Source organism: Mustelus asterias, chromosome 12 (assembly GCF_964213995.1).
Source record: "Mustelus asterias chromosome 12, sMusAst1.hap1.1, whole genome shotgun sequence".
Classification (NCBI taxonomy): domain Eukaryota; kingdom Metazoa; phylum Chordata; class Chondrichthyes; order Carcharhiniformes; family Triakidae; genus Mustelus; species Mustelus asterias.
The window spans coordinates 53071359-53099242 of record NC_135812.1 but is presented as its reverse complement, the minus strand read 5'-3'; the positions used below and the strand labels follow the sequence as shown (position 1 = coordinate 53099242).

The following is a 27884-nucleotide window of genomic DNA, read 5'->3' as shown; positions in this document are numbered from 1 at the left end:
TGATGCTTATGAAGGATATTTATTTACAGCTGAGTGAAAGCCCTGATCATGGTCGAATTCTATCACAACAAATACTTTACATAATCAGAATAGTGTGTTAACTTCAGGATATTGGAAGTTAACATTCAAAGTTTGGTGAGGGTACTGGCAGGGATTCCATGAGTTACATATGAACTGTATCTCTCCCATCGCCAGACAGGAGGAATCTCATCATTCTCAATGGTAATCTTCATTCTGAAGGCGAGTTCCTTCACTCCTAATCCTTTTCTTCACCATGTGTGATAACGTAGCACAGGTTTTTATAGTCGAGATTGCCAGCAACATCAGGAGGGAAGGCAGTAAACATCTGCTGACACTTGATACAAAAGTCAAAAGGAAAGGATGAGATTGACAGTAGTCACACACACAGCCAACAGAACATTCATTAAATGATTGAAATTTAAACTTTCCAAGTTCACTGTGGGTAACAGTTAATTTAGCCAGGTGGAGGATGACAATTGGATCTTGTGTTATGAACTCACTCCATGCGCTTCATTGTCATTCTACGTATCAAATCAGAATTTCTGTCGAGTAATCCAGTCAGGCACGTTCCCTTGCTCTTTCCCAATATCCTTGCAAGTGCTTTCCCGTCAAATGTCCATCCAATTGCCTTTTGAATTAATTTATCATCTCCACTTCCAGCAGCCTCAGGCAGTGAGAGCATGACAACTCATTGATTAGGGAATAGGGCCTGGATGGGATGTGAGCGGTACAGACTCGATTGGCCAAATGGGCTCCTTCTGTACTGTAGGAATTCTATGATTAAAAGTTCCCTCTCACATTCCCTCCTGCATCTCTTATCCAAAACCTTCAATCATGGGAGCCTAGGCCTTGTACATTAGCCAATGGGAAAACCTTTTATTGTCTACTGTATCATGGCAGATGTGATGGGCCGAAGGGCCTTTTCGTGCTGCTCTCTTTGACTCCACATGGAAACCTGTCATAATCTTGGACACCTCTGTCAAAACTCCTTCATTCCAAGGAGAATAACCCATCTTCTCCAACCCTGACCTTGGAGCTAAAACCCCTCATTCCTGGAGCCAGGTAAAGCCACCATTTATTGTGCATCCCCAAAGAGCATTGAGAAGCTTGCTGTGCATTTCCGAGGGCAGTAAAGGGTTTATCACAGAGCTGTGAGTTTTGACCCTCCCTTCGTGAAGTGTGGTGACCAGAATGGGACACAGTATTCCAGATGTGGCCTAACCAGAACTTTATAAATATTCAGCACAACCTCTCTGCTTCTGTACTCATGAAGGCAATCACTGTCTTAATGTTCTGCTGCTTTCAAAGATCGATGTACATCAACCCGCAGGTCCTCAATCCACATGCCAAAGTGGGGCACAGCTGATATTCGCCAGCAGGGTCCCTGCTGAAAGAGACAGTGAACTGAGGGAGGTGGGATTGTCGAAACAGGACTAATTGGGGAAGGAGGGTGATTGGGAGAGGTGGGGTGATTGCGGGTTGAGGTGGTCGGGGCTAATTGTGGGCAGGGTTGGTGGTGGAAGGGCTGGTCATGAGCAGGGCCAGTGAGGGCAGGTCATGGGTGGGGTAGGTGATTGGGCAGGGTTGGGGAGGGGAGAGTGGTTTAGTCATGGCTGGGACAGTCTGCAGTTTAAAGGTGGGGTCAGATGGGAAACTGCCTTCCTGCCAGCCCCATATTCAGCTCAGGTTTTTAAATGACATTTTGCTGGCAACCTGCTCCACTGGCGAGGCCAAATGGAAAGCCAATTTTCCTGAATGCAGCTTCCTGATGCCTGTTCTACTCAGAGCTAACCCCCACTTCAGGCTTGGACCTTGTCTAGCCTTTTTCGGTCAACACCAAAATGGCGAGACACAAATTTTCAACTTGCAGTGTCTACGGGGGCGACATGGTGGCACAGTGGTTAGCACTGCTGCCTCACAGTACCAGGGTCCCCGGTTCGATTCTCAGCTTGGGTCACTGTCTGTGTGAAGTCACTCTCGGTGTGGAGTTTGTACATTCTCCCCCTGCCTGCGTGGGTTTCCTCCCACAGTCCAAAGATGTGCGGGTTAGGTGGATTGGCCATGCGAAATTAAATGCCCCTTAGTGTCAGGGGGACTTGCTCGGGTAAATGCATGGGGTTATGGGGATAGGGCCTGGCTGGGATTGTGTTTGGTGCAGACTCAATGGGCTGAATGGCCTCCTTCTGCACTGTAGGGTTCAATGATTCTATGAAACATGTCTGCCATCTTGGAGGCTTTGACACTCAAACCAGAGTGAAGAGCCATCACTTTCCAAACCATTAACCTTCAGCTCAGCAAGTCCAGAGGAGCACAAACTGACCCCAATTCTCCAATCTGACTCTTTTTCTGCATCAGGGGAGTGTGTCAAACAAAGAACAAAGAACAATACAGTACAGGAACAGGCCCTTCAGCCCTCCAAGCCCCCGCCGCTTCCTGGTCCAAACTAGACCATTCTTTTGTATCCCTCCATTCCCACTCCGTTCATGTGGCTATCCAGATAAGTCTTAAACGTTCCCAGTGTGTCCGCCTCCACCACCTTGCCCGGCAGCGCATTCCAGGCCCCCACCACCCTCTGTGTAAAATACGTCCTTCTGATATCCGTGTTAAACCTCCCCCCGCCCCCTCACCTTGAACCTATGACCCCTCGTGAACGTCACCACCGATCTGGGAAAAAGCTTCCCACCGTTCACCCTATCTATGCCTTTCATAATTTTATACACCACTATTAGGTCACCCCTCATCCTCCGTCTTTCCAGTGAGAACAACCCCAGTTTACCCAATCTCTCCTCATAACTAAGCCATTCCATACCAGGCAACATCCTGGTAAACCTCCTCTGCATTCTCTCTAAAGCCTCCACGTCCTTCTGGTAGTGTGGCGACCAGAACTGGGTGCAGTATTCCAAATGCGGCCGAACCAAGGTTCTATACAACTGCAACATCAGACCCCAACTTTTATACTCTATGCCCCGTCCTATAAAGGCAAGCATGCTATATGCCTTATTCACTACCTTCTCCACCTGTGACGTCACCTTCAAGGATCTGTGGACTTGCACACCCAGGTCCCTCTGCGTATCTACACCCTTTATGGTTCTGCCATTTATCGTATAGCTCCCCCTACGTTAGTTCTACCAAAATGCATCAGGGACTCCATGTACAAACAGCTGTCTTCTTTGAGCTATACAAGTTCCTGCATTATCAAACTGAGCGAAGGTTACCTGATTGCCACTCAAAGAGTTGATTGCTGCCAGTTTGGGCTCAGTAATGTTGAACTGTGAGTGGTTTTGTTTGGGAATGGAGCTGTAACTGAATTATCTCATTTCATGTCAAGCCCCCTTCAAGAATCAGGTCCCGAGAGGTGAAATGATTGAGGATTGACTCAAAATCTGGTATAGTTCCTGCCCAGTGATTCTCCGAGGAGGTGTTGACTTCAGGAGACAATACAGTTGTGTTGATCAATCCTGCCATTCCAACGTCACTTCTCCATCACTCAGAGTCACTCAGCAAGAATCGATTCACAGAAACTTTCCTCCTTTATACCTGCGACTGAATAGCAGCAGGGCAAGTGGCTACCCTCAGTGTAAGGTGAAACCTGGAGAGGAGGTGTCTGATTGTCAACATTGCTGTGTGTGGAAAATGCTGGTACTTTGTCCAAGTTCAACTTGAGTAATATCCTTACCTCTTCCTCATTAAACCTGTCAGCTTGGGTGGTCAACATTTCCTTGATACTGAAACAGAAAGGAGATAGTTTAGAATAGATGGTCAAATGGACAGACAGACAGATGGACGGACGGTTAGGTGTTGAATGACAGTCCATATGCCATAGTTACAGAGATGTTACACAACTATAAAGAAATGAGGTATCTGGAATGTTTTAGAGTGTACCAGATCACCAAAACTGTGCTTGAAGGGATTTAGAAAGCGATTTTAGAATCATACAATCCCTACAGTGCAGAAGGATGCCATTTGGCCAATCGAGTGTGCATCAATTCTCCGACAGAGCAGCTTACCCAAGCCCTAACCCCGTAACCCATGTATTTACCACACTAACAAAGAACAATACAGTACAGGAACAGGCCCTTTGGCCCTCCAAGCCCCCGCCGCTTCCTGGTCCAAACTAGACCATTCTTTTGTATCCCTCCATTCCCACTCCGTTCATGTGGCTATCTAGATAAGTCTTAAACGTTCCCAGTGTGTCCGCCTCCACCACCTTGCCCGGCAGCGCATTCCAGGCCCCCACCACCCTCTGTGTAAAATACGTCCTTCTGATATCCGTGTTAAACCTCCCCCACCTCACCTTGAACCTATGACCCCTCATGAATGTCAGCACTGACCTGGGAAAAAGCTTCCCACCGTTCACCCTATCTATGCCTTTCATAATTTTATACACCTCTATTAGGTCACCCCTCATCCTCAGTCTTTCCAGTGAGAACAACCCCAGTTTACCCAATCTCTCCTCATAACTAAGCCCTTCCATACCAGGCAACATCCTGGTAAACCTCCTCTGCACTCTCTCTAAAGCCTCCACGTCCTTCTGGTAGTGTGGCGACCAGAACTGGGCGCAGTATTCCAAATGTGGCCGAACCAAGGTTCTATACAACTGCAACATCAGACCCCAACTTTTATACTCTATGCCCCGTCCTATAAAGGTAAGTATGCCATATGCCTTATTCACTACCTTCTCCACCTGTGACGTCACCTTCAAGGATCTGTGGACTTGCACACCCAGGTCCCTCTGCGTATCTACATCCTTTATGGTTCTGCCATTTATCGTATAGCTCCCCACTACATTAGTTCTACCAAAATGCATCACTTCGCATTCATCTGGATTGAACTCCATCTGCCATTTCTTTGCCCAAATTTCCAGCCTATCTATATCCTTCTGTAGCCTCTGACAATGTTCCTCACTATCTGCAAGTCCAGCCATTTTCGTGTCGTCCGCAAACTTACTGATCACCCCAGTTACACCTTCTTCCAGATCGTTTATATAAATCACAAACAGCAGAGGTCCCAAAATAGAGCCCTGCGGAACACCACTAGTCACAGGCATCCAGCTGGAAAAAGACCCTTCCACTACCACCCTCTGTCTTCTGTGACCAAGCCAGTTCTCCACCCATCTAGCCACCTCCCCGTTTATCCCATGAGATCCAACCTTTTGCACCAACCTACCATGAGGGACTTTGTCAAACGCTTTACCAAAGTCCATATAGACGACATCCACCTAATCCCCCTAACCTACATATCTTTAGGACACTAAGGGGCAATTTAGCATGGCCAATGTCCCTAACCTGCACATCTTTGGACTGTGGGAGGAAACCGAAGAACCCAGAGGAAACCCACTTGGACATGGGGAGAAGATGCAAAATCCATACAGACAATCACCCAAGGCCGGACTTGAACCCAGGTCCCCAGAATTGAACCTGGGTCCCTGGCACTGTGAGGCAACAGTGCTAACCACTTTGCCACCAAGGTGTTTAGTTTATTTATGAGTGTCAGAAGTTGAATGATTGTTGAATGATGTAAGCCAAGGGACTTGTGCAATCGTGAATGTGAAATGAATGATACTGTTTCACTGAAGTTAAGCCAGACTGTGATCCCTCACGCGCATGGCACATAGGGTTTCATCCTCCTCTTCCTCTCCCTCCTCTCTGATTGGGCATTGGATCCTGGGAGGTAGTTACTGAGTCCCCATAACACTGAGCTTGTTATCCTCACAAACAGAGAGACCTCTTGGGTATGCCCTGTAGAGATTCCCCCAAGTGATTTAAGCAGCAGAGACCTGCTGACTTACTCCACAGTGTTTCGTTTCGACTCTTGTTGAAGGCCCTCTGTCCTCATGTGGAGGTTCAGCAGTGGATTGGGGTCATAAACTTTGTGAGGACATCTCCCAGCAGACATTCTTTTGTCCCAGTTGGAGGCTCAAACATTATGGATATTGCAGGCTGTTGAAGGATGAAACATCAGAGTGCCCACAGGATAGCAGGCTTTAATTCAGGAGAATTTCCTGGTGTGATTACACCCAAACTGCACACTGACTGAATAGCAACCTATGTGGCTGCCCTATCACTTCCCTGTTGATGTGTGGGACTTACAGAACCATTTGTGTACAGCTAACCCAGGGACAAGACGATACAATCCCTCTCTTGTGGAGAACCTTTAGAATCTTCTGTATATTCCAATGGATGGCGCACTGTGACATAAGAACATAAGAACATAAGAACATACGAAATAGGAGCAGGAGTAGGCCATCTAGCCCCTCGAGCCTGCCCCGCCATTCAATAAGATCATGGCTGATCTGACGTGGATCAGTACCACTTACCCGCCTGATCCCCATAACCCTTAATTCCCTTACCGTTCAGGAATCCATCCATCCGCGCTTTAAACATATTCAGCGAGGTAGCCTCCACCACCTCAGTGGGCAGAGAATTCCAGAGATTCACCACCCTCTGGGAGAAGAAGTTCCTCCTCAACTCTGTCTTAAACCGACCCCCCTTTATTTTGAGGCTGTGTCCTCTAGTTTTAACTTCCTTACTAAGTGGAAAGAATCTCTCCGCCTCCACCCTATCCAGCCCCCGCATTATCTTATAAGTCTCCATAAGATCCCCCCTCATCCTTCTAAACTCCAACGAGTACAAACCCAATCTCCTCAGCCTCTCCTCATAATCCAAACCCCTCATCTCCGGTATCAACCTGGTGAACCTTCTCTGCACTCCCTCCAATGCCAATATATCCTTCCTCATATAAGGGGACCAATACTGCACACAGTATTCCAGCTGCGGCCTCACCAATGCCCTGTACAGGTGCATCAAGACATCCCTGCTTTTATATTCTATCCCCCTCGCGATATAGGCCAACATCCCATTTGCCTTCTTGATCACCTGTTGTACCTGCAGACTGGGCTTTTGCGTCTCATGCACAAGGACCCCCAAGTCCCTTTGCACGGTAGCATGTTTTAATTTGTTTCCATTGAGATAGTAATCCCATTTGTTATTATTTCCTCCAAAGTGTATAACCTCGCATTTATCAACGTTATACTCCATTTGCCATATCCTCGCCCACTCACTCAGCCTGTCCAAATCTCTCTGCAGATCTTCTCCGTCCTCCACACGATTCACTTTTCCACTTATCTTTGTGTCGTCTGCAAACTTCGTTACCCTACACTCCGTCCCCTCCTCCAGATCATCTATATAAATGGTAAATAGTTGCGGCCCGAGTACCGATCCCATGTCATGAATATCACCTGTTGCCCCCTCAAAAAGTCAGTTGTGAAGAGGAATGGATGATGGTAATCTTCACAGGCACAGGGATAGCCATCTTCACCCTGGTAAGAGGTTCCAGGTCTTCCTGATGCAACTCCATCACTACCTCCTTTGAAAAAAAGAGGAGCTTTCCAAGACACTGCTCCTGGCTTATGTAGGAATGGCATTACCTCTTGAGATGGAGCCTTCTGAGATGAGCCATCCTTCTCCCTCCTCCTTAGAGGTTCCACCTCTTCCTCTGAACATCCTGCTGATGTTACAGACCTAATGGCACTGAGCTTCTGTCCTGTGGGTAATGCAACTGTCTCAGTGTTTCTTCAGTAAGCAGATTACTTCAAACTCCTCCAGCAAATCACCACAGAGCTTCCAGCAACTTGAGCTGTGCAAGGCACCAGAATGGGGTCCTTTTTATAGCTAAGGCTTGTTGGTTCAGGAGCAAATAAGTAAGGTATCGCCTGCACACTTATTGGCTATTTTTAATAATTGTACAGTGCACCAGTCCCACAATCTTGCTTGTTGGAGATGAAATATCTTTAAGCACCTCACAGGGCCTGATAAAGGAACACAAGACTCCATAGAAAAATAGAGGAATAAAGATATTCATGTGGAACATTGGATCTCAAGGGGACTGTCTGACCTGTAGAACTGTAAAAGTGAATGTTTCCAACCAAAGAGAATGTCTTCTCTTTTGGAGACTTGGTGTGGATGATACAAATCTACAAAAAGCAAAAAGAACAGAAAGTTTGTTTGATACTTACTAATCTGCTTTGATATGTCCCTTAGCTTCTGGGTCAAAAATCTTGAAAGCATTTAGAATTGTTTCTTCAGGGTCAGCACCTGAGGGAAACCACAGAACCGTTCAGTTTTACATTGGGGGTTCAGGGTACTCAGTGGAATGCTGTGCTCATTATTCACTTTTGGCTCAAAGTTGAATATTCTTTTCACATTCCCCTCTACATCATTAGTGGGGGGGAATCATAGAATCATAGAAACCCTACAGTACAGAAAGAGGCCATTCGGCCCATCGAGTCTGCACCGACCACAATCCCACCCAGGCCCTACCCCCATATCCCTACATATTTTACCCACTAATCCCTCTAACCTACGCATCTCAGGACACTAAGGGGCAATTTTAGCATGGCCAATCAACCTAACCCGCACATCTTTGGACTGTGGGAGGAAACCGGAGCACCCAGAGGAAACCCACGCAGACACGAGGAGAATGTGCAAACTCCACACAGACAGTGACCCAAGCCGGGAATCAAACCCAGGTCCCTGGAGCTGTAAAGCAGCAGTGCTAACCACTGTGCTACCGTGCCGCCCGATCAGATAATGAACCCCAAATCGAGAGTGTTAGGGAAGGTACGGCATGGATGAATTGCCTATTTTGAAAATGCATTTGGAAATGAAAAGAAATGTAACAAAGTGATGACCCTCACGAAAGTAAAGTGGGAATTACTTTTGAAGCATGGCCCTCAGTGTAACCATCATTGCTTTTCAATCGGAAGGCATCACACTGTGACTGGGCCAATGAATCCAAAGGTACCATAGAATCATAAAATCCTATAGTACAGAAGGAGGCCATCCAGCCATCGAGTCTACACCGACCACAATCCCACCCAAGGCCTATACTCTCAACCCAATGCATTTACCCTAGCTCGTCCCCCTGACACTAAGGGGCAATTTAGCATGGCCAATCCACGTAACCTGCACATCTTTGGACTGTGGGAGGTAACCAGAGGCACAGGGAGAACGTGCAAACTCCACACAGATAGTGACCCAAGCCGGGAATCAAGCCCGGGTCCCTGGTGCTGTGAGGCTAACCACTGTGCCGTCCATCGATCTCTCTGCCAATACAGAAATGCTTTGATTCTATGCAGAGGTAGAGAGGAGCTGGTCAAAATATAATTCCCCAATAGAATCCATGTTCAGATATTCACCCATTAGGAGTTAGTTTCTCCTCAGCTTGTGCTCCGTTACAGAATTTTACAGAATTCACCCAGAAAACACTTTACTTTAGAAATTGGGCTCTGAGAAAACAGGTTGAACCTAACTCTGCTGACTGACTCTCCAGAGAGGCAATGATAGAACATGGATTTGAACAAGGCTTTTGACAAGATCCAGCATGGCAGACTGATTAAGAAAGTGAGATCCAAAAGCAAATGGCAATTTGGATCCAAAATATGCTCTGGTTGTTTTTGTGGAACAGAGGCAGCCGATGGAAGATTACATTGAGGCATCTAAACTGATGAGGGGTCGAAATAGATGGATAGGAAGAATCTATTTCCCTTGGCAGAGAGATCTATTGACAGGGGAGGTAGAATTAAAGCAATTGCTCGATGGATTTGAGTGGGGAGGAAATTGAGAAGCATCTTTTTTCACCCAGAGAGTGGTGGGAGTCTGGACCTTACTGCCTGAGAAGCTGTTACAGCAGAAACCCTGACTGCTTCTAAAAACATTTAGACATGCTGTTGAAGTGCTGTAATAGACAGAGCAAGCGCTGGAGTGAGATGATTCATTCTTTTTCAGCTCATTTGGAACTTGGTGAGCCAAATGGCCTCCTCTGTTTTGTAAATTTTTTTTATTCATTTGTGGGACATGGGTGTCACTGCTGGCCCGCATTTATTGCTGTGATTTTTGAGTCACATGTTGGCCAGACCGGATAAGGACGGCAGATTTCCTTCCCTAAAGGACATTAGTGAACCAGATAGGGTTTTTCCGACAATGGTTTCATGGTCATCAGTAGATACGTAATTCCAGATTATTTTTTACAGAATTCAAATTCCACCATCTGCCGTTGCGGGATTCGAACACGGGTCCCCAGAACATTAACTGAGTTTCTGGATTAATAGTTTAGCGATAATACCACCAGGCCATCGCCTCGAATATCTATGAATTAATGGCCCCTCGACAGGTATTGCCAGATAGATTGTTTATTCCTTGAGCACCTATCTCAGAGATATTGATCCCAAAAGCCTCTCGGATTCGAACACTGCTATTGAAATAGAAAAGAGTTGCTAAGAACCACCTGTCTGCTTAAGATCAGATTGTGTTGGAGGCAGTTCAGAGGTGGTTTACTAGAGTGATACCCGGAAAGAGGAAAGGTTAGAAGATTGGGCTTGTATTCACTGGAGTTCAGAAGAGTGAAGGGTGACTTGATTGAAGTATTTTACTGCAATGTTAACCCAGAGGATTGGAGAATAGCCCATGTTGTTCCTTTGTTTAAGAATAATCCAGGTAATTACAGGCTGGTGAGCCTTACATCAGTGGTAGGGAAATTATTGGAGAGGATTATTTGAGACAGGATTTATTCCCACTTGGAAATAAGTGGACATATTCGCGAGAGACGGCATAGTTTTGTGAAGGGGGAAGTAGTGTCTCACTAATTTGATCGCGTTTTTCGAGGATGTTATGAAGATGATTGATGAGGGTAAGGCAGTGGATGTTGTCTACATGGACTTCAGTAAGGCCTTTGACAAGGTCCCTCATGGCAGACTGATGCAGAAGGTGAAGTCGTATGGGATCAGAGGTCAGCTGGCAAGGTGGATACAGAACTGGCTCAATCAAAGAACAGTAAGAGTTTTAACAACACCAGGTTAAAGTCCAACAGGTTATTTGGTAGCAAATGCCATTAGCTTTCAGAGCACTGCTCCTTCGTCAGATGGAGTGGATATCTGCTCTCAAACAGGGCATTTGGTTCGGCCGCATTTGGAATATAAAAGTGTTCAATTCTGGTCGCCACACTACCAGAAAGGTTTGGAGGCTTTGGAGAGGGTACAGAAAAGATTTACCAGGACATTGCCTGGTATGGAGGGCAGTAGCTATGAGGAGAGGTTGGAGAAACTTGGTTTGTTCTCACTGGAACAATGGAGGTTGAGGGGCGACCTGATAGAAGTCTACAAGATTATGAGGGGCATGAACAGAGTGGATAGTCAGAAGCTTTTTCCCAGGGTAGAAGAGCCAATTACTAGGGGGCATAGGTTTAAGATGCAAGGGGCAAGATTTAAAGGAGATGTACGAGGCAAGTTTTTTTTACACAGAGGTTGGTGACTTTTAAGGGATATCTGGACAAATACATGAATAGGATGGGAATGGAGGGATATGGTCCCCAGAAAGGTAGGGGGTTTTAGTTCAGTCAGGCAGCATGGTCGGTGCAGACTTGGAGGGCCGAAGGGCCTGTTTCTGTGCTGTAATTTTCTTTGTTCTTTGTTCTAAAGTTAAGATGGAAGCTTTCACACCTTGTAATTCCAAAATGAAGACCTGGGGACAAACTGTCTGTGAGACAAGACCAGGTTAGTTGATCAGGGCTGTTTGGGTTCTAATTAAACTCTATATAGTGAAGGCATTAACAGCGACTTGGAAAATAATCAGCCACGAAATAATTCCTTATTCATAGCTTTGTGGCTGATTTGATTTCAGAGGCTAGAATTGGGCTAGCATTAGCAAATTGTCAGCTGGTATTATTATGTAATATCAGCAAATGATCAATTTTTGTTCCAGTAAGAAATCTGAACTCTGTGAATGAACTGTGATTTGCAGCATCTACAGCAAAATGCCATCTCAAACTAATCTCTAAACTGCTACATCCTTGCTGCTTATTCCAAATCTCTTGTGGACTGGTTCCAGTGTTAGTTTTTCGAATCGTTTTCTCCAGAGGTCTCCCAATCGGCTTTGACAGAAGATGAAGATAATCCAGATTCAATGACTGAACAAAATTTCTGCTAATTTTACACCAAAATGCCAATTCTTGAAGAGAAAGGTGATGGTGTTAATTATCATTTGATAACTAAATCTGACCATGTAATTTCAGTCATCGATGGAGACGTTCTAACTTTTTTGTGGGATGGCTGCTCATTCTAGTCCCATGTCCTAAGAAGCTGTTGGCAACGATAATAACTCCAGGAGGGCAAAAAGGGGACACAAAATTGTTTTGTCAGATAAGGCAAAGGAGAATCCAAAGAGCTTCTAAAAATACATAAAGGACAAAAGAATAACAAGGGAGAGAGTCGGGCCCCTTAAGGATCAACAAGGTCATTTATGTGTGGGTCCACAAGGGATGGGTGAGATCCTAAATGAATCTTTCTCATCAGTATTTACTGCTGAGAAAAGCATGGATGTTAGGGAACTTGGGGAAATAAATAGTGATGTCTTGAAGAGTGTACATATTACAGAGAAAGAGGTGCTGGAAGTCTTAAAGCGCATCAAGGTTGATAAATCCCCAGGACCTGATGAAGTGTATCCCAGGACATTGTGGGAGGCTAGGGAGGAAATTGTGGGTCCCATAGCAGAGATATTTGAATCATCGATAGTCACGGGTGAGGTACCTGAAGATTAGAGGGTGGCAAATGTTGTGCCTTTGTTTAAAAAGGGCTGCAGGGAACTACAGGCCAGTGAGCCTCACATCTGTGGTGCGTAAGTTGAACAAAAAACATAAAACAAAGAAAATTACAGCACAGGAACAGGCCCTTCGGCCCTCCAAGCCTGCACCGACCATGCTGCCCAACTGAACTAAAATCCCCTACCATTCTGGGGACCATATCCCTCTATTCCCATCCTATTCATGTATTTGTCAAGACGCCCCTTAAAAGTCACCAACGTATCTGCTTCCACTACCTCCCATGGCAACGGGTTCCAGGCACCCATTACTCTCTGTGCAAAAAATCTGCCTCGTACATCTCCTTTAACCTTGCCCCTCGCACCTTAAACCTATGCCCCCTAGTAATTGACTCTTCCACCCTGGGAAAAAGCTTCTGACTATCCACTCTGTCCATGCCTCTCATTATCTTGTAGACTTCTATCGCCCCTCAACCTTCGTCGTTCCAGTGAGAACAAACCAAGTTTCTCCAACCTCTCCTCATAGCTAATGCCCTCCATACCAGGCAACATACTGGTAAATCTTCTCTGTACCCTCTCCAAAGCCTCCACATTCTTGTGGTAGTGTGGCGACCAGAACTGAACACTATATTCCAAGTGTGGCCTAACTAACGTTCTATAAAGCTGCAACATGACTTGCCAATTTTTAAACTCAATGCCCCAGCCGACGAAGACTACCGTCTCCACCTGCATTGCCACTTTCAGTGACCTGTGTACCTGTACACCCAGATCCCTCTGCCTATCAATACTTCTAAGGGTTCTGCCATTTACTGTATATTTCCTATCTGTATTTCATGTTCCAAAATGCATTACCTCACATTTGTCCAGATTAAAGGCCATCTGCCATCTCTCCGCCCAAGTCTCTCACTGATCTATTTCCTGCTGTATCCTCTGATGGTCCTCATCGCTGTCCACAAATCCACCAACCTTTATGTCGTCCGCAAACTTACGAATCAAACCAGTTACATTTTCCTCCAAATCATTTATATATATTACAAACAGCAAAGGTCCCAGCACTGATCCCTGAGGAATGCCACTTGTCACAGCCCTCCATTCAGAAACACACCCTGCCATTGCTACCCTCTGTCTTCTTTGACCGAGCCAGTTTTGTATCCACGTAGCCAGCTCACCTCTGATCCCATGCAACTCCACCTTCTGCACCAGTCTGCCATGAGGGACCTTGTCAAAGGCCTTACTGAAGTCCATGTAGACAACATCCACTGCCCTACCCTCATCAACCATCCTCATCACTTCCTGTTGTTGGAAGGTATTTTGAGAGACAGGATCTACAAGCATTAAGAGATGCAAGGACTGATTAGGAACAGTCAGCATGGCTTTGTGAATGGAAAATCATGTCTCACAAATTTGATTGAGTTTTTTGAAGAGGTAACCAAGAAGGTAGATGAGGGCAGTGCAGTTGATGTTGTCTACATGGACATTAGCAAGGCCTTTGACAAGGTACCGCATGGTAGGTTATTGCATAAGGTTAAATCTCACGGGATCCAGGGTGAGGTATCTAAATGGATACAAAATTGGCTTCTTGACAAAGCCAGAGGGTGGTTGTAGAAAGTTGTTTTTCAAACTGGAGGCCTGCGACCAGGGCGTGCCTCAGGGATCAGTGCTGGGTCCACTGTTATTTGTCATTTATATTAATGATTCGGATGAGAATATAGGAGGCATGGTTAGTAAGTTTGCTGATGACACTAAGATTGGTGGCATAATGGTTAGTGAAGAAAGTTATCTCCGATCGCAATGGGATCTTGATCATTTGAGCCAGTGGGCTGACGAATGGCAGATGGAGTTTCATTTAGATAAGTGCGAGGTGATGCATTTTGGTAGATTAAATGAGGGCAGGACTTACTCAGCTAATGGTAGGGCATTGGGGAGAGTCACAGAACAAAGAGATCTAGGGGTACATGTTCATAGGTCCTTGAAAGTGGATTTACAGGTGACAGAGTGGTGAAGAAGGCATTCGGCATGCTTGGTTTCATCGGTCAGAACGTTGAATACAGGAGTTGGAATGTCTTGTTGAAGTTGTACAAGACATTGGTAAGGCCACACTTGGAATACTGTGTACAGTTCTGGTCACCCTATTATAGAAAGGATATTATTAAACTAGAAAAAGTGCAGAAAAGACTCGGATGCCAACGGGACTTGATGGTTTAAGTTATAAGGAGAGGCAGGATAGACTGGGACCTTTTTCTGTGGAGCGTAGAAGGCTGAGGGGTGATCTTATAGAGGTCTATAAAATAGTGAGGGGCTGAGATCAGCTAGATAGTCAATATCTTTTCCCAAAGGTAGGGGAGTCTAAAACTAGAGGGCATTGGTTAAGGTGAGAAGGGGGAGATATAAAAAAGTGTCCAGAGGGGCAATTTCTTCACAGAGGGTGGTGAGTGTCTGGAACAAGCTGCTAGAGGTAGTAGTAGAGGCGGGTACAATTTTGTCTTTTAAAATGCATTTAGACAGTTACATGAGTAAGATGGGAATAGGGGGATATGGGCCAAATGCGTGCAATTGGGATTAGCTTAGGGGTTTAAAAAATAAAAGGGCGGCATGGACAAGTTGGGCCGAAGGACCTGTATCCATGCTGTAAACCTCTATGACTCTGTGAGTCGGCTATAAAGGAACCGTGCTTTATTGCACAAAATAAAGTCAAGCAAAACCACAAACTTGTGGTGAACACAAACAGGTCCCAACTGGGACAATATAACAATGGTGCCTGCTTTATAAAGGGCTTGGTATACGAACTCCACCTGGTAATGTAGAACAAAGAACAGAGAAAAGTACAACTCAGGAACATGCCCTTTGGGCCTCCAAGCCTGTGCCAATCATGATACCCTAACTAAATCAAAAAAACCTTCTGTCCTTACTCAGTCCGTATCCCTCTATTCCCTCCCTACTCATGCACCCATCCAGATGCCTCTTAAATGTTGCTAATGTGCCGGCTTCCATCATCTCCTCTGGTAGCGGGAAGTGTCAGAGATGGACCGGATGAAGATGAGAGAAGGATGGAAATTGGAAACCAGGTCAGTGAAATTTTCCAGTTCATGGTGAGAGCGAGAGGCAGCAGTAATATAGTCATCCATTGAAAAGAAAAAAGTGTGAAGGAGGGGCCTGATCAAAACTGGAATAATAAGAACATAAGAACATAAGAAATAGGAACAGGAGTAGGCCATCTAGCCCCTCAAGCCTGCCCCGCCATTCAGTAAGATCATGGCTGATCTGAAGTGGATCAGTTCCACTTACCCGCCTGATCCCCATAACCCCTAATTCCCTTACCGATCAGGAATCCATCTATCCGTGATTTAAACATATTCAACGAGGTAGCCTCCACCACTTCAGTGGGCAGAGAATTCCAGAGATTCACCACCCTCTCAGAGAAGAAGTTCCTCCTCAACTCTGTCCGAAACTGACCCCCCTTTATTTTGAGGCCGTGCCCTCTAGTTCTAGTTTACTTTCTAAGTGGAAAGAATCTCTCCACCTCTATCCTATCCAGCCCCTTCATTATCTTATAGGTCTCTATAAGATGCCCCCTCAGCCTTCTAAATTCCAATGAGTACAAACCCAATCTGCTCAGTCTCTCCTCATAATCAACACCCCTCTGGTATCAACCTGGTGAACCTTCTCTGCACTCCCTCCAAGGCCAGTATATCCTTCCGCAAATAAGGGGACCAATACTGCACACAGTATTCCAGCTGCGGCCTCACCAATGCCCTGTACAGATGCAGCAAGACATCTCTGCTTTTATATTCTATCCCCCTTGCGATATAGGCCAACATCCCATTTGCCTTCTTGATCACCTGTTGCACCTGCAGACTGGGTTTTTGCGTCTCATGCACAAGGACCCCCAGGTCCCTCTGCACAGCAGCATAATGAATGCTCTACATGTCCCACGTAGCTGGGACCCATGGGCCTTTACACTTTTCAATTGGAGGCTATGTCAAATTAAAGGAGAAATTGTTCAGTGAGAATAAGTTTAGCCAGGTGGTCGATGGGGATTGTTTGGGCCTCTGTTCAAAGTGAGACCCCTCAGAGCATCCTGATAGGGCTGGAGATGCAGCGAGATGGATGTCCATTGGGAAAAGGAGATGGTCTGTTAACGTGACAGAGGGTGTCAGACATGCCATTGATGTTGATAGGAAGACACGGCAAAGTGAGAGAAAATGGAGTCGAGGTAAGAGGAAATCTGTTCAGTGGGACTAGAATGGCTGAATTGAAGGGTCTACCAGGGTTTGGAGATCATGAGGTTGAAGGACATAGAACATAGAACATAGAACATTACAGCGCAGAACAGGCCCTTCGGCCCACGATGTTGCACCGACCAGTTTAAAAAAAAAAAACTGTGACCCTCCAACCTAAACCAATTTCTTTTCGTCCATGAACCTATCTACGGATCTCTTAAACGCCCCCAAACTAGGCGCATTTACTACTGATGCTGGCAGGGCATTCCAATCCCTCACCACCCTCTGGGTAAAGAACCTACCCCTGACATCGGTTCTATAACTACCCCCCCTCAATTTAAAGCCATGCCCCCTCGTGCTGGATTTCTCCATCAGAGGAAAAAGGCTATCACTATCCACCCTATCTAAACCTCTAATCATCTTATATGTTTCAATAAGATCCCCTCTTAGCCGCCGCCTTTCCAGCGAAAACAATCCCAAATCCCTCAGCCTCTCCTCATAGGATCTCCCCTCCATACCAGGCAACATCCTGGTAAACCTCCTCTGCACCCTCTCCAAAGCCTCCACATCCTTCCTGTAATGTGGGGACCAGAACTGCACACAGTACTCCAAGTGCGGCCGCACCAGAGTTGTGTACAGTTGCAACATAACGCTACGACTCCTAAATTCAATCCCCCTACCAATAAACGCCAAGACACCATATGCCTTCTTAACAACCTTATCTACTTGATTCCCAACTTTCAGGGATCTATGCACACATACACCTAGATCCCTCTGCTCCTCCACACTATTCAAAGTCCTCCCGTTAGCCCTATACTCAACACATCTGTTATTCCTACCAAAGTGAATTAAACTCCATCCGCCACCTCTCGGCCCAACTTTGCAACCTGTCTAAGTCTTCCTGCAAACTACGACACCCTTCCTCACTGTCTACCACACCACCGACTTTGGTGTCATCAGCAAATTTGCTAATCCACCCAACTATACCCTCATCCAGATCATTAATAAATATTACAAACAGCAGTGGCCCCAAAACAGATCCCTGAGGTACACCACTTGTAACCGCACTCCATGATGAATATTTACTATCAACCACCACCCTCTGTTTCCTATCCGCTAGCCAATTCCTGATCCAATTTCCTAGATCACCCCCAATCCCATACATCTGCATTTTCTGCAGAAGCCTACCATGGTGAACCTTATCAAACGCCTTACTAAAATCCATATATACCACGTCCACTGCCTTGCCCCCATCCACCTCCTTGGTCACTTTCTCAAAAAACTCAATAAGGTTAGTAAGGCACGACCTACCTGCCACAAAACCATGCTGACTATCACCTATCAATTCATTACTCTCCAAATAACTATAAATCCTATCCCTTATAATTTTTTCCAACATCTTGCCGACAACAGAAGTGAGACTCACCGGTCTATAATTCCCGGGGAAGTCTCTGTTCCCCTTCTTAAACAATGGGACAACATTCGCTAACCTCCAATCTTCTGGTACTATACCAGAGGCCAACGACGACCTGAAGATCAGAGCCAGAGGCTCTGCAATCACTTCTCTTGCCTCCCAGAGAATCCTTGGATAAATCCCATCCGGACCAGGGGATTTATCTATTTTCAGACCCTCCAGAATATCCTGCACATCCTCCTTATCAACTGTAATACTGTCTATTCTACTCCCTTGCAACCCAGTGTCCTCCTCAGCTATATTCATGTCCCCTTGCGTGAACACCGAAGAGAAATATTGGTTCAATGCTTCACCAATCTCGACATGGAGGGAAGATCTCTGAAGGAGATGGAGTGAGTGATCGTCATGGGAATGATTGGGTGGGGCGGCGGTGGGGAAGTAAAAGAAAATGTGGGAGAGTGGATGATCAGCCCCTGTCAGGAGAAATTAGAGAATTATTGGAGCAGGAGTGATGCAGCCTCAGGAGCTGTTGATGCAGCAGCCACTGCAAATGAAAATTAAATAAATATTTGAGATAAAGAGACAGTGAGACACACCCATTAGCCTCTTTCTGTAACCTTCAATGCTACAGTTTCAGCTCATTTTATACTGAACACCAAAGGATTCACAACAATTTAATATTGTTGTCTCCACATGACTCATGGTGGTATTAATGGCTCAATCCTTAATGTGTTTGCAATAACATTCTACTCTGGAACAAAAGAATTGGCCCTGTTTAAAATGAACATATCAACACCTCCTGTACAAGAATAAGCAAAGGAAGATCACATTAATCAATCACTCACTCATATGACCAACATTTCTCTAACTGAATTAAAGCAATACTGAGGATGCTGGATATCTGACATAAATCAGAAAATGCTGGATAAACTCAGTAGATCTGGTAGTATCTGTGGAAAGAAACAGAGGGGGAGATTTTGAGCCTACACGCACTCTCTGTCCGTGGGATTAGTGGCACTTGCACAAAAATTGGAAAGACTCGGAAAATGCAATTTGTGCCGATGAGTTTCTGAGTTTGGATCTTCCCAACCCCTCACTGGCGTAAATTGATTGAAACACACTGAGTGACATAGGAAGTTCATGTTAATACAATAACACGTCACATTAGTGAGTACACTCTCCGGGACATCCCCCCTCACCGGATATTCAGCGGGCTCCAGTGTGACAACAACTCTACATAAACTTGAAGCTGGCACCTTCAGCTCGGAGGCAGATTTCCAAGGTGAGCACTCAGGCAGCCAGTACACTCTGTAGCGTGCACTGCCCAGGGGGCACCCTCCGCGGCGTGCACTGCCCAGGGGGTATCCTCCGTGGCGTGCACTGCCCAGGGGGCACCCTCCGCGGCGTGCACTGCCCAGGGGGCACCCTCCGCGGCATGCACTGCCCAGGGGGCTTGTTGTAGTTGAGTTTGTCATACACAGATGGGAAAAGTGTAGGTGGGAGTTGTGAGGTTGAAGATGGTGATGAGGTGTGGCAGGTGTGGGGTTTCATGGCAGCTGGAGTGTGTGGAGCATGGCAGTGAGTGGTGGGGGAAACATGGTGATTGGGGAAGGGAGGAGGAGGGCCTCGTTTCTGGTGTTGGAAATGCTCTTGTGGCTGGGTGAGAGATGGAGTTGGGGGTGGGAGGGGTGTGCGAGGGGTTCCAGTGGGAGAGTGGGGGTGGTTCAGCAAATAAGACAATTTATCATCTTCCAACATTGCTATCCTGTCCTCTTCTCGAGTGTGCTTGCACTGACCAGGACTGCATAAACATTTTTATTAATGAGACATAAGATTCGGTCCAAAATCACGCTGATGCCATCGGCAGGAAACACTTGGGGCGCCATCTTACCGGCTGTTCACACCCCGCTGCCGCTGCTGCTGCTTTCATGCCAGACCAACACTCAGCCAATATTTGGTAAGATTCTGCCCAGAGTTTAGATTTCAAGTCCATGTGACTTCTTCAGAGCGGAGGATGGGTAGAGAGTGATGGATTATATAGTTGGAGGGTGGATGGAGAAAGTGAAGTAGAATAGAAAGTCAGGGACAGGTGGAAGCTAAGGAGAGATTGACAAAGATGTCGTGGAGACAAAACAACAGGAGTATTAATGGTTGTGTTAAAGACTAAAGAAGGTGCTAATAGTGATACAAAGGTAAGACGTGTTAATAAGTCTGTTAATACCAGAACAAAGCTCAGCACTCTCTGAAAGCAAAACAAGTTATAGATGGCCCTGTGGGGGAGGGGGGAGAGGGGAAATTTAAAAATGGAGAAGAGGGTTTATGGTCTGAAGTTGTTGAACTCAACAGTGGGTTCAAAAGGAATGTAAACTGCCTAATCGGAGGATGAGTTCTTCCGCCAGTTTGCGTCCCTGATCTTCTATTCTGCTTTACCTTCTCTAAACCCCTCTCCAACTATATAATCCATTCCATTTCAAAAATGCACAGTCAACAGCAAATATTCCCACTTCTGACCTTATGATGGAAGGAAGGTCATTGATGAAGCAGCTGAAGGTGGTTAGGCCGAGGACACTACCCTGAGGAACTCCTGCAGTGATGACCTGAAGCTGAGATGATTGACCTCCAATCAGCAGAACCATCTTCCTTTGTGCCAGGTATGACCCCAACCAGCAGATTCCCATTGACTCCAGTTTTGCTAGGGCTCCTTGATTCCCGTTGACTCCTCGATTCCCATTGACTCCAGTTTTGCTAGGGCTCCTTGATTCCCATTGGCTCCTCAATTCCCATTGACTCCAGTTTTGCTCGGGCTCCTTGATGCCATTCTTTGGTCAAATGCGGCTTTGATGTAGTCACTCTCACCCCACCTCTGGAATTCAGCTCTTTTGCCCAGGTTTAAACCAAGGCTGCAATGAGGTCAGGAATTGAGTGATCCTGGTGGAACCTCAACTGGGCGTCACTGAGCAGGTGCTGCTTGATAGCACTGTTGATGAACCCTTAAATCACTTTACTGATGATCGAGAGTAGACTGATTGGCCGGAATTGGCCTGGTTGGATTTGTCCTGCTTTTTGTGTACAGGACATTATTATTATTATTTTCATTATTGCAATGGAGAGGGATAGGGCCTTACGGCAGGGCAAGGTTTATAATTGGGGGAGGGGTAATTATGATGCGATTAGGCAAGAATTAGGGAGCATAAGATGGGAACAGAAACTGTCAGGGAAAGGCACAAATGAAAAGTGGAGTTTGTTCAAGGAACAAATACTGCGTGTCCTTGATAGGCATGTCCCTGTCAGGCAGGGAGGAAATGGCCGAGTGAGGGAACCATGGTTCACAAAAGAGGTTGAATGTCTTGTCAAGAGAAAAAAGGAAGCATATCGAAGGATGAGAAAACGAGGTTCAGTTGGGTCGCTTGAGGGTTTCAAGGTAGCAAGGAATGAGCTAAAAAAAGGGCTTAGGAGAGCTAGGAGGGGGCATGAGAAGTCCTTGGCGGGTCGGATCAAGTAAAACCCCAAGACTTTTTACTCTGATGTGAGAAATAAAAGAATGACCAGGGTGAGGTTAGGGCCGGTCAAGGATAGTAGAACATAGAAAAAATACAGCACAACAGGCCCTTCGGCCCACAAGTTGCACCGGTCATATCCCTACCTACCTAGGCTTATATATATTGGCTTACCTATAACCCTCAATCCTATTAAGTTCCATGTACTCATCCAGAAGTCTCTTAAAAGATCCTATCGAGTTTGCTTCCACCACCACCGACGGCAGTGATAGTAGTGGGAACTGATAGTAGTGGGAACTTGTGCATGGAGTCAGATGAGATAGGAGATGCGATGAATGAATACTTTTCTTCAGTGTTCACCAAGGAGAGGGGCCATGTTTTTGAGGATGAGAGTGTGATACAGACTGATAGGCTGGAGGAGGTAGATGTTCTGAAGGAAGATGTATTAGCAATTTTGAAAAACCTGAGGGTCGATAAGTCCCCTGGGCCAGATGGGATATATCCTAGGATTCTTTGGGAGGCAAGGGATGAGATTGCAGAGCCTTTGACTTTGATCTTTGGGTCCTCACTGTCCACGGGGATAGTGCCAGAGGACTGGAGAGTGGCGAATGTTGTTCCTCTGTTCAAGAAAGGAAATAGGAATGACCCTGGTAATTATAGGCCAGTTAGTCTTACTTCGGTGGTCGGTAAGTTAATGGAAAAGGTCCTGAGGGATAGGATTTATGACCATTTGGAAAGATGCAGCTTAATCCGGGATCGTCACACAGATTCGTGAAGGGTAAGTCTTGCCTCCCAAATTTGATTGAATTCTTTGAGGAGGTAACTAAGTGTGTAGATGAAGGTAGAGCAGTTGATGTCATATACATCGATTTTAGTAAGGCATTTGATAAGTTTCCCCATGGTCGGCTCATGAAGAAAGTAAGGAGGTGTGGGATAGAGGGAAATTTGGCCAATTGGATAAGTAACTGGCTCTCTCATAGAAACAGTTTTAACTTGTCTGTGTCGATATGCGCGATCTTGTTGGAGATCCTCTCCACTTGGAGCCGGCAGTTTGCGGTGTCAATGGTAGTCATGATGTGGAGATGCCGGCGTTGGACTGGGGTAAACACAGTAACAGTTTTAACAGTTAAAACTGTTATTGTGTTTACCCCAGTCCAACGCCGGCCTCTCCACATCATATCTCATAGCAGACAAAGGGTGATGGTGGATGGAAAATTTTCAGACTGGAGACCAGTTACCACAGGGATCAGTGCTGGGTCCTCTGCTATTTGTGATTTTTATCAATGACTTGGAGGAGGGGACTGAAGGGTGGGTCAGTAAATTTGCTGATGACACCAAGATTGGTGGAGTAGTGGATGAGGTGGAGGGCTGTTGTAGGCTGCAAAGAGACATAGATAGGATGCAGAGCTGGGCCGAAAAATGGCAGGTGGAGTTTAACACTGATAAGTGCGAGGTGATTCATTTTGGTAGGACAAATTTGAATGCGGATTACAGGGTCAAAGGGTTCTGAGGAATGTGGAGGAACAGAGAGATCTTGGGGTTCATATCCACAGATCTCTGAAGGTTGCCACGCAAGTGGATAGAGCCGTGAAGAAGGCCTATAGTGTGTTAGCGTTTATTAACAGGGGGTTTGAGTTTAAGAGCCGTTGGGTTATGCTGCAACTGTACAGGACCTTGGTGAGACCACATTTGGAATATTGTGTGCAGTTCTGGTCACCTCACTATAAGGAGGATGTGGAAGCACTGGAAAGAGTGCAGAGGAGATTTACCAGGATGCTGCCTGGTTTGGAGGGTAGGTCTAATGAGGTACGGTTGAGGGAGCTAGGGCTTTTCTCTTTAGAGCGGAGGAGGATGAGGGGCGACTTAATAGAGGTTTATAAGATGATAAGGGGGATAGATAGAGTGGACGTTCAGAGACTATTTCCTCGGGTGAATGTAGCTGTTACTAGGGGGCATAACTATAAGGTTCATGGTGGGGGATATAGAAGGGATGTCCGAGGTAGGTTCTTTACTCAGAGAGTGGTTGGGGTCTGGAATGGACTGCCTGATGTGATAGTGGAGATAGGTACATGGAGCACACCAGAATGATAGAGAGTGGGATAGCTTGATCTTGGTTTCGAACAAAGCTCGGGACAACATCAAGGGCCAAAGGGCCTGTACTGTGCTGTACTGTTCTATGTTCTATGACATACCTGGGCAATTTTCCACATTGTTGGATAGATGCCACTGTTGTAACTGTACTGGAAGAGCTTGACACGGGGCACGGCAAGTTCTGGAGCACACGTCTTCAGGACTATTGCCGCAACGTTGTCAGGGCCCATTGCCTTTGCAGTATCCAGTGCCTCCAACCGTTTCTTAATTTCAAGTGGCGTGAATCGAATTGGCTGAAGACTGGCATCTGTGATGCTGAGGACCACTGGAGGAGGCCAAGATGAATCATCCACTCGGCCCTTCTGGCTGAAGATTGTTGCAAATGCTTCAGCCTTATCTTTTGCACTGATGTGCTGGGCTTCTCCATCATTGAGGATGGGGGCATTTGCAGAGCCTCCTCCTCCAGTGAGTTGTTTAATTGTCCACCTCCATTCACAGCTGGGTGTGACAGGATCGCTTAGCTCTGCCTATCGCTTGCTGCTTATGTTGTTTGGCATGCAAATCGTCCTCTGATGTAGCTTCACCAGGTTGACACCCCATGTTTAGGTAACCTGGTGTTGCTCCTGAAATGCCCTCCAGTCCACTGACAATACCATTAAACCATCTCCTCCCCAAAACCTGTTGAGTCTTTCCATCACTTTATTTTGATTTGTTATAGTTATTTTACTGATAGCATCAGTTGGTAAGGATGCCCAAGTCCGCCTGAAATTGTGATGCTCTTTCCAACAATAGAGTATCATTGAGCTCGAAAAAGGTTTGTTTACTTCACATTAAATTAGACTGACTGTTATGTGAAAATGTGAAAAATGCTACACCGCACTTTGAGCAAGTTCCAAATAAACAACGACTGAAATGGAGACGAGAAGGTCATCAGTCTGAAACATTAACAGAATTCATGAACAGAGGAGTAAATTTTTCCAGACTCGCCCGCCCGGAGAGTGGAACTTTCCAGACTCGCCCGCCCGGAGAGTGGAACTTTCCAGTCTCGCCCGCCCGGAGAGTTGAACTTTCCAGGCTCGCCCGCCCAGAGAGTGGAACTTTCCTGGCTCGCCCGCCCAGAGAGTGGAACTTTCCAGGCTCGCCCGCCCAGAGAGTGGAACTTTCCAGGCTCGCCCGCCCAGAGAGTGGAACTTTCCAGGCTCGCCCGCCCAGAGAGTGGAACTTTCCAGGCTCGCCCGCCCAGAGAGAGGAACTTTCCAGGCTCGCCCGCCCAGAGAGTGGAACTTTCCAGGCTCGCCCGCCCAGAGAGTGGAACTTTCCAGGCTCGCCCACCCAGAGAGTGGAACTTTGCAGGCTCGCCCGCCCAGAGAGCGGAACTTTGCAGGCTCGCCCGCCCAGAGCGCAGAACTTTCCAGGCTCGCCCGCCCAGAGATGGGAACTTTCCAGGCTCGCCCGCCCAGAGAGTAGAACTTTCCAGGCTCGCCCGCCCAGAGAGTGGAACTTTCCAAGCTCGCCCGCCCAGAGAGCGGAACTTTCCAAGCTCGCCCGCCCAGAGATGGGAACTTTCCAGGCTCGCCCGCCCAGAGAGTGGAACCTTCCAGGCTCGCCCGCCCCGAGAGTGGAACCTTTCAGGCTCGCCCGCCCAGAGAGTGGAACTTTCCAGGCTTGCCCGCCCTGAGAGTGGAACTTTCCAGGCTCGCCCGCCCAGAGAGTGGAACTTTCCAGGCTCACCCGCCCAGAGAGTGGAACTTTCCAGACACTCCCGCCCAGAGAGTGGAACTTTCCAGGCTCGCCCGCCCAGAGAGTGGAACTTTCCAGGCTCGCCCGCCCAGAGAGTGGAACGTTCCAGGCTCGCCCGCCCAGAGAGTGGAACTTTCCAGGCTCGTCCGCCCAGAGAGTGGAACTTTCCAGGCTCGCCCGCCCAGAGAGTGGAACTTTCCAGGCTCGCCCGCCCAGAGAGTGGAACTTTCCAGGCTCGCCCGCCCAGAGAGTGGAACTTTCCAGGCTCGCCCACCCAGAGAGTGGAACTTTCCAGGCTCGCCCACCCAGAGAGTGGAACGTTTCAGGCTCGCCCGCCCAGAGAGTGGAACTTTCCAGGCTCGCCCGCCCAGAGAGTGGAACCTTCCAGGCTCGCCCGCCCAGAGAGTGGAATTTTCCAGACTCGCCCGCCCAGAGAGTGGAAATTTCCAGGCTCGCCTGCCCAGAGAGTGGAACTTTCCAGGCTCGCCCGCCCAGAGAGTGGAATTTTCCCACCCAGCTTCAAAGGACTTTTCGAAGGGCCGTCCAAATTTTCTGTCCTGCCCATGATGATTCCTGCAGTGTGAGACCCGATATATTTACTCCCCTGTTTCTCTCTACAGATACTGCCTGATCTGCTGAATATTTCCAGTGTTTTTCTGAGTACAAGTATAGACATTTCTCCTCAATAAACAGAATAGTAACAAATATACTTATCAGCACTTTATTAAACCTTTATGCTGTTCTTTGTCACGTCCTGTAACTTACCCCAAGGCCTCCAATCATTTCTTGTTCCTCTTACCTTTCAGTTTCTCTCCAAACATGGTTAGGAAGACGGTGAAGTTTATTGCTCCAGGTGCCTCGCTCAACATGGCATCCAAATCTTCACTTTTGGTGGTGAGACCTGGTGATAAACCAGTTGTGAAGCACAAGTTATTCTAAACTGCAGTCGACACACATGCATCTCCCAAAACCCTCGGTGAATTATCCCTCTCTCCACTCACACTGTCTGTACCTGTAAAGACTTGATCACCTGTAAAGACTCGCATTCCAACCATTATCTTGCAACTGTGTTTTTGTCCATATATGCCGTGTTTGTGAACCCACCTCTCCACTCACCTGATGAAGGAGCAGGGCTCCGAAAGCTCGTGATTCCAAATAAACCTGTTGGACTTTAACCTGGTGTTGTGAGACTTCTTAGTGTGAATTTTAGGGATATGGATCCTTACCCAGAGCAGCAAAGGTGTCTCTCAGATCATCCTTATTAATGAAACCGTCTCTGTTCTGATCCATGATAGTGAAAGCCTGCGGGGAAATGGATGAGATTGGAGTGCGGGCCAACAAATAACAGACAAAGATAGCTGACAGCGACACTGCGTGTTAGAGATCGACACTGTATTTACTTCACACGGCCAGTATCCTGTATCCCCTTCCCTCACCATCTCATAAATTGAAATTGAAGATGAGATGCTCTTCGCAGAACTGAAGGAAAGCACAGAGACCAGAGGTGTGGGGAAAGAGGTCACCATCACAGTGTTGTTAAAGCAGAGCACCACTCACATTTTTAGCCTGTTTTGTACAAAGTGGAATTCGCTGCGCTTCTTTTCAGGACTGACCTTTCACGTGAAAACTCTGTCTCACGTTCTGGTCAGATAGAGTTTGATGTTAACTGACTGAGGAAGCTGGTTCAGCACAGGGGGGGGAACCCCCACTCACAGGGGGAGGGAGGAGGGTATCACACACTCACAGGGGGTGGGGAAAGGGAGGGTATACCTCACACTCACTAAGGGAGGGTGGAGGGAAGATATCTCTCTCACTCACCTCCTTGAACTCCTGGATCTGGGTCTGGTCGAACATGGAGAAGACATTGGAACTTCCCTCCAACTTCTTCTTGGCTTTTTTGGGCGACTGGAAAACAGATGAAAAATGGACAACTTCAAACTCAGATCAACAAGAGGAGCAGGAATGTTCAGCTCGAAAAGTAAAGAGCAGAAAACGAGAGACAAAAGAAAGTTGATGTGACAGTCGCAAACAGCAGCTACACTCGAGAGGTGACAATGAAGTAGAGAGACCCTGGCTGCCTACCATCTCACTCCCCTCAACACCAGACAATCCCACCCAATGAAGGTGGGACTATTCTATTTTATAGAGAGTCTCCGGGAGTAAAAATACACACGCTCCAAGTTTAGATACTGGAGCTAACCATGGCAAATGTTCAGATGGGTAATCTAATAGGCTGACTATCTGAAACATGCATGACCTTCAGATCACAAAGGGAGAGATGGATGGAGCCTCTCTGGGAATTCGCCAGCTG

General features: G+C 46.8%; 1 protein-coding gene across 1 annotated transcript; it reads right to left on the bottom strand.

Moving 5' to 3' along the window:
- Positions 1 to 27741, bottom strand: LOC144501455 (myosin regulatory light chain 2B, cardiac muscle isoform-like). Its single transcript, XM_078225228.1, has 7 exons — positions 27656 to 27741; positions 27392 to 27478; positions 26800 to 26875; positions 26373 to 26474; positions 8036 to 8114; positions 3698 to 3746; positions 1 to 355 (listed from the first exon to the last, which is right to left on the bottom strand). The coding sequence occupies exons 1-7, from the start codon at positions 27656 to 27658 to the stop codon at positions 257 to 259; spliced, it is 495 nt and encodes a 164-aa protein (XP_078081354.1). The 5' UTR covers positions 27659 to 27741; the 3' UTR covers positions 1 to 256.
- Between the last annotated feature and the right edge of the window lie 143 nt (positions 27742 to 27884).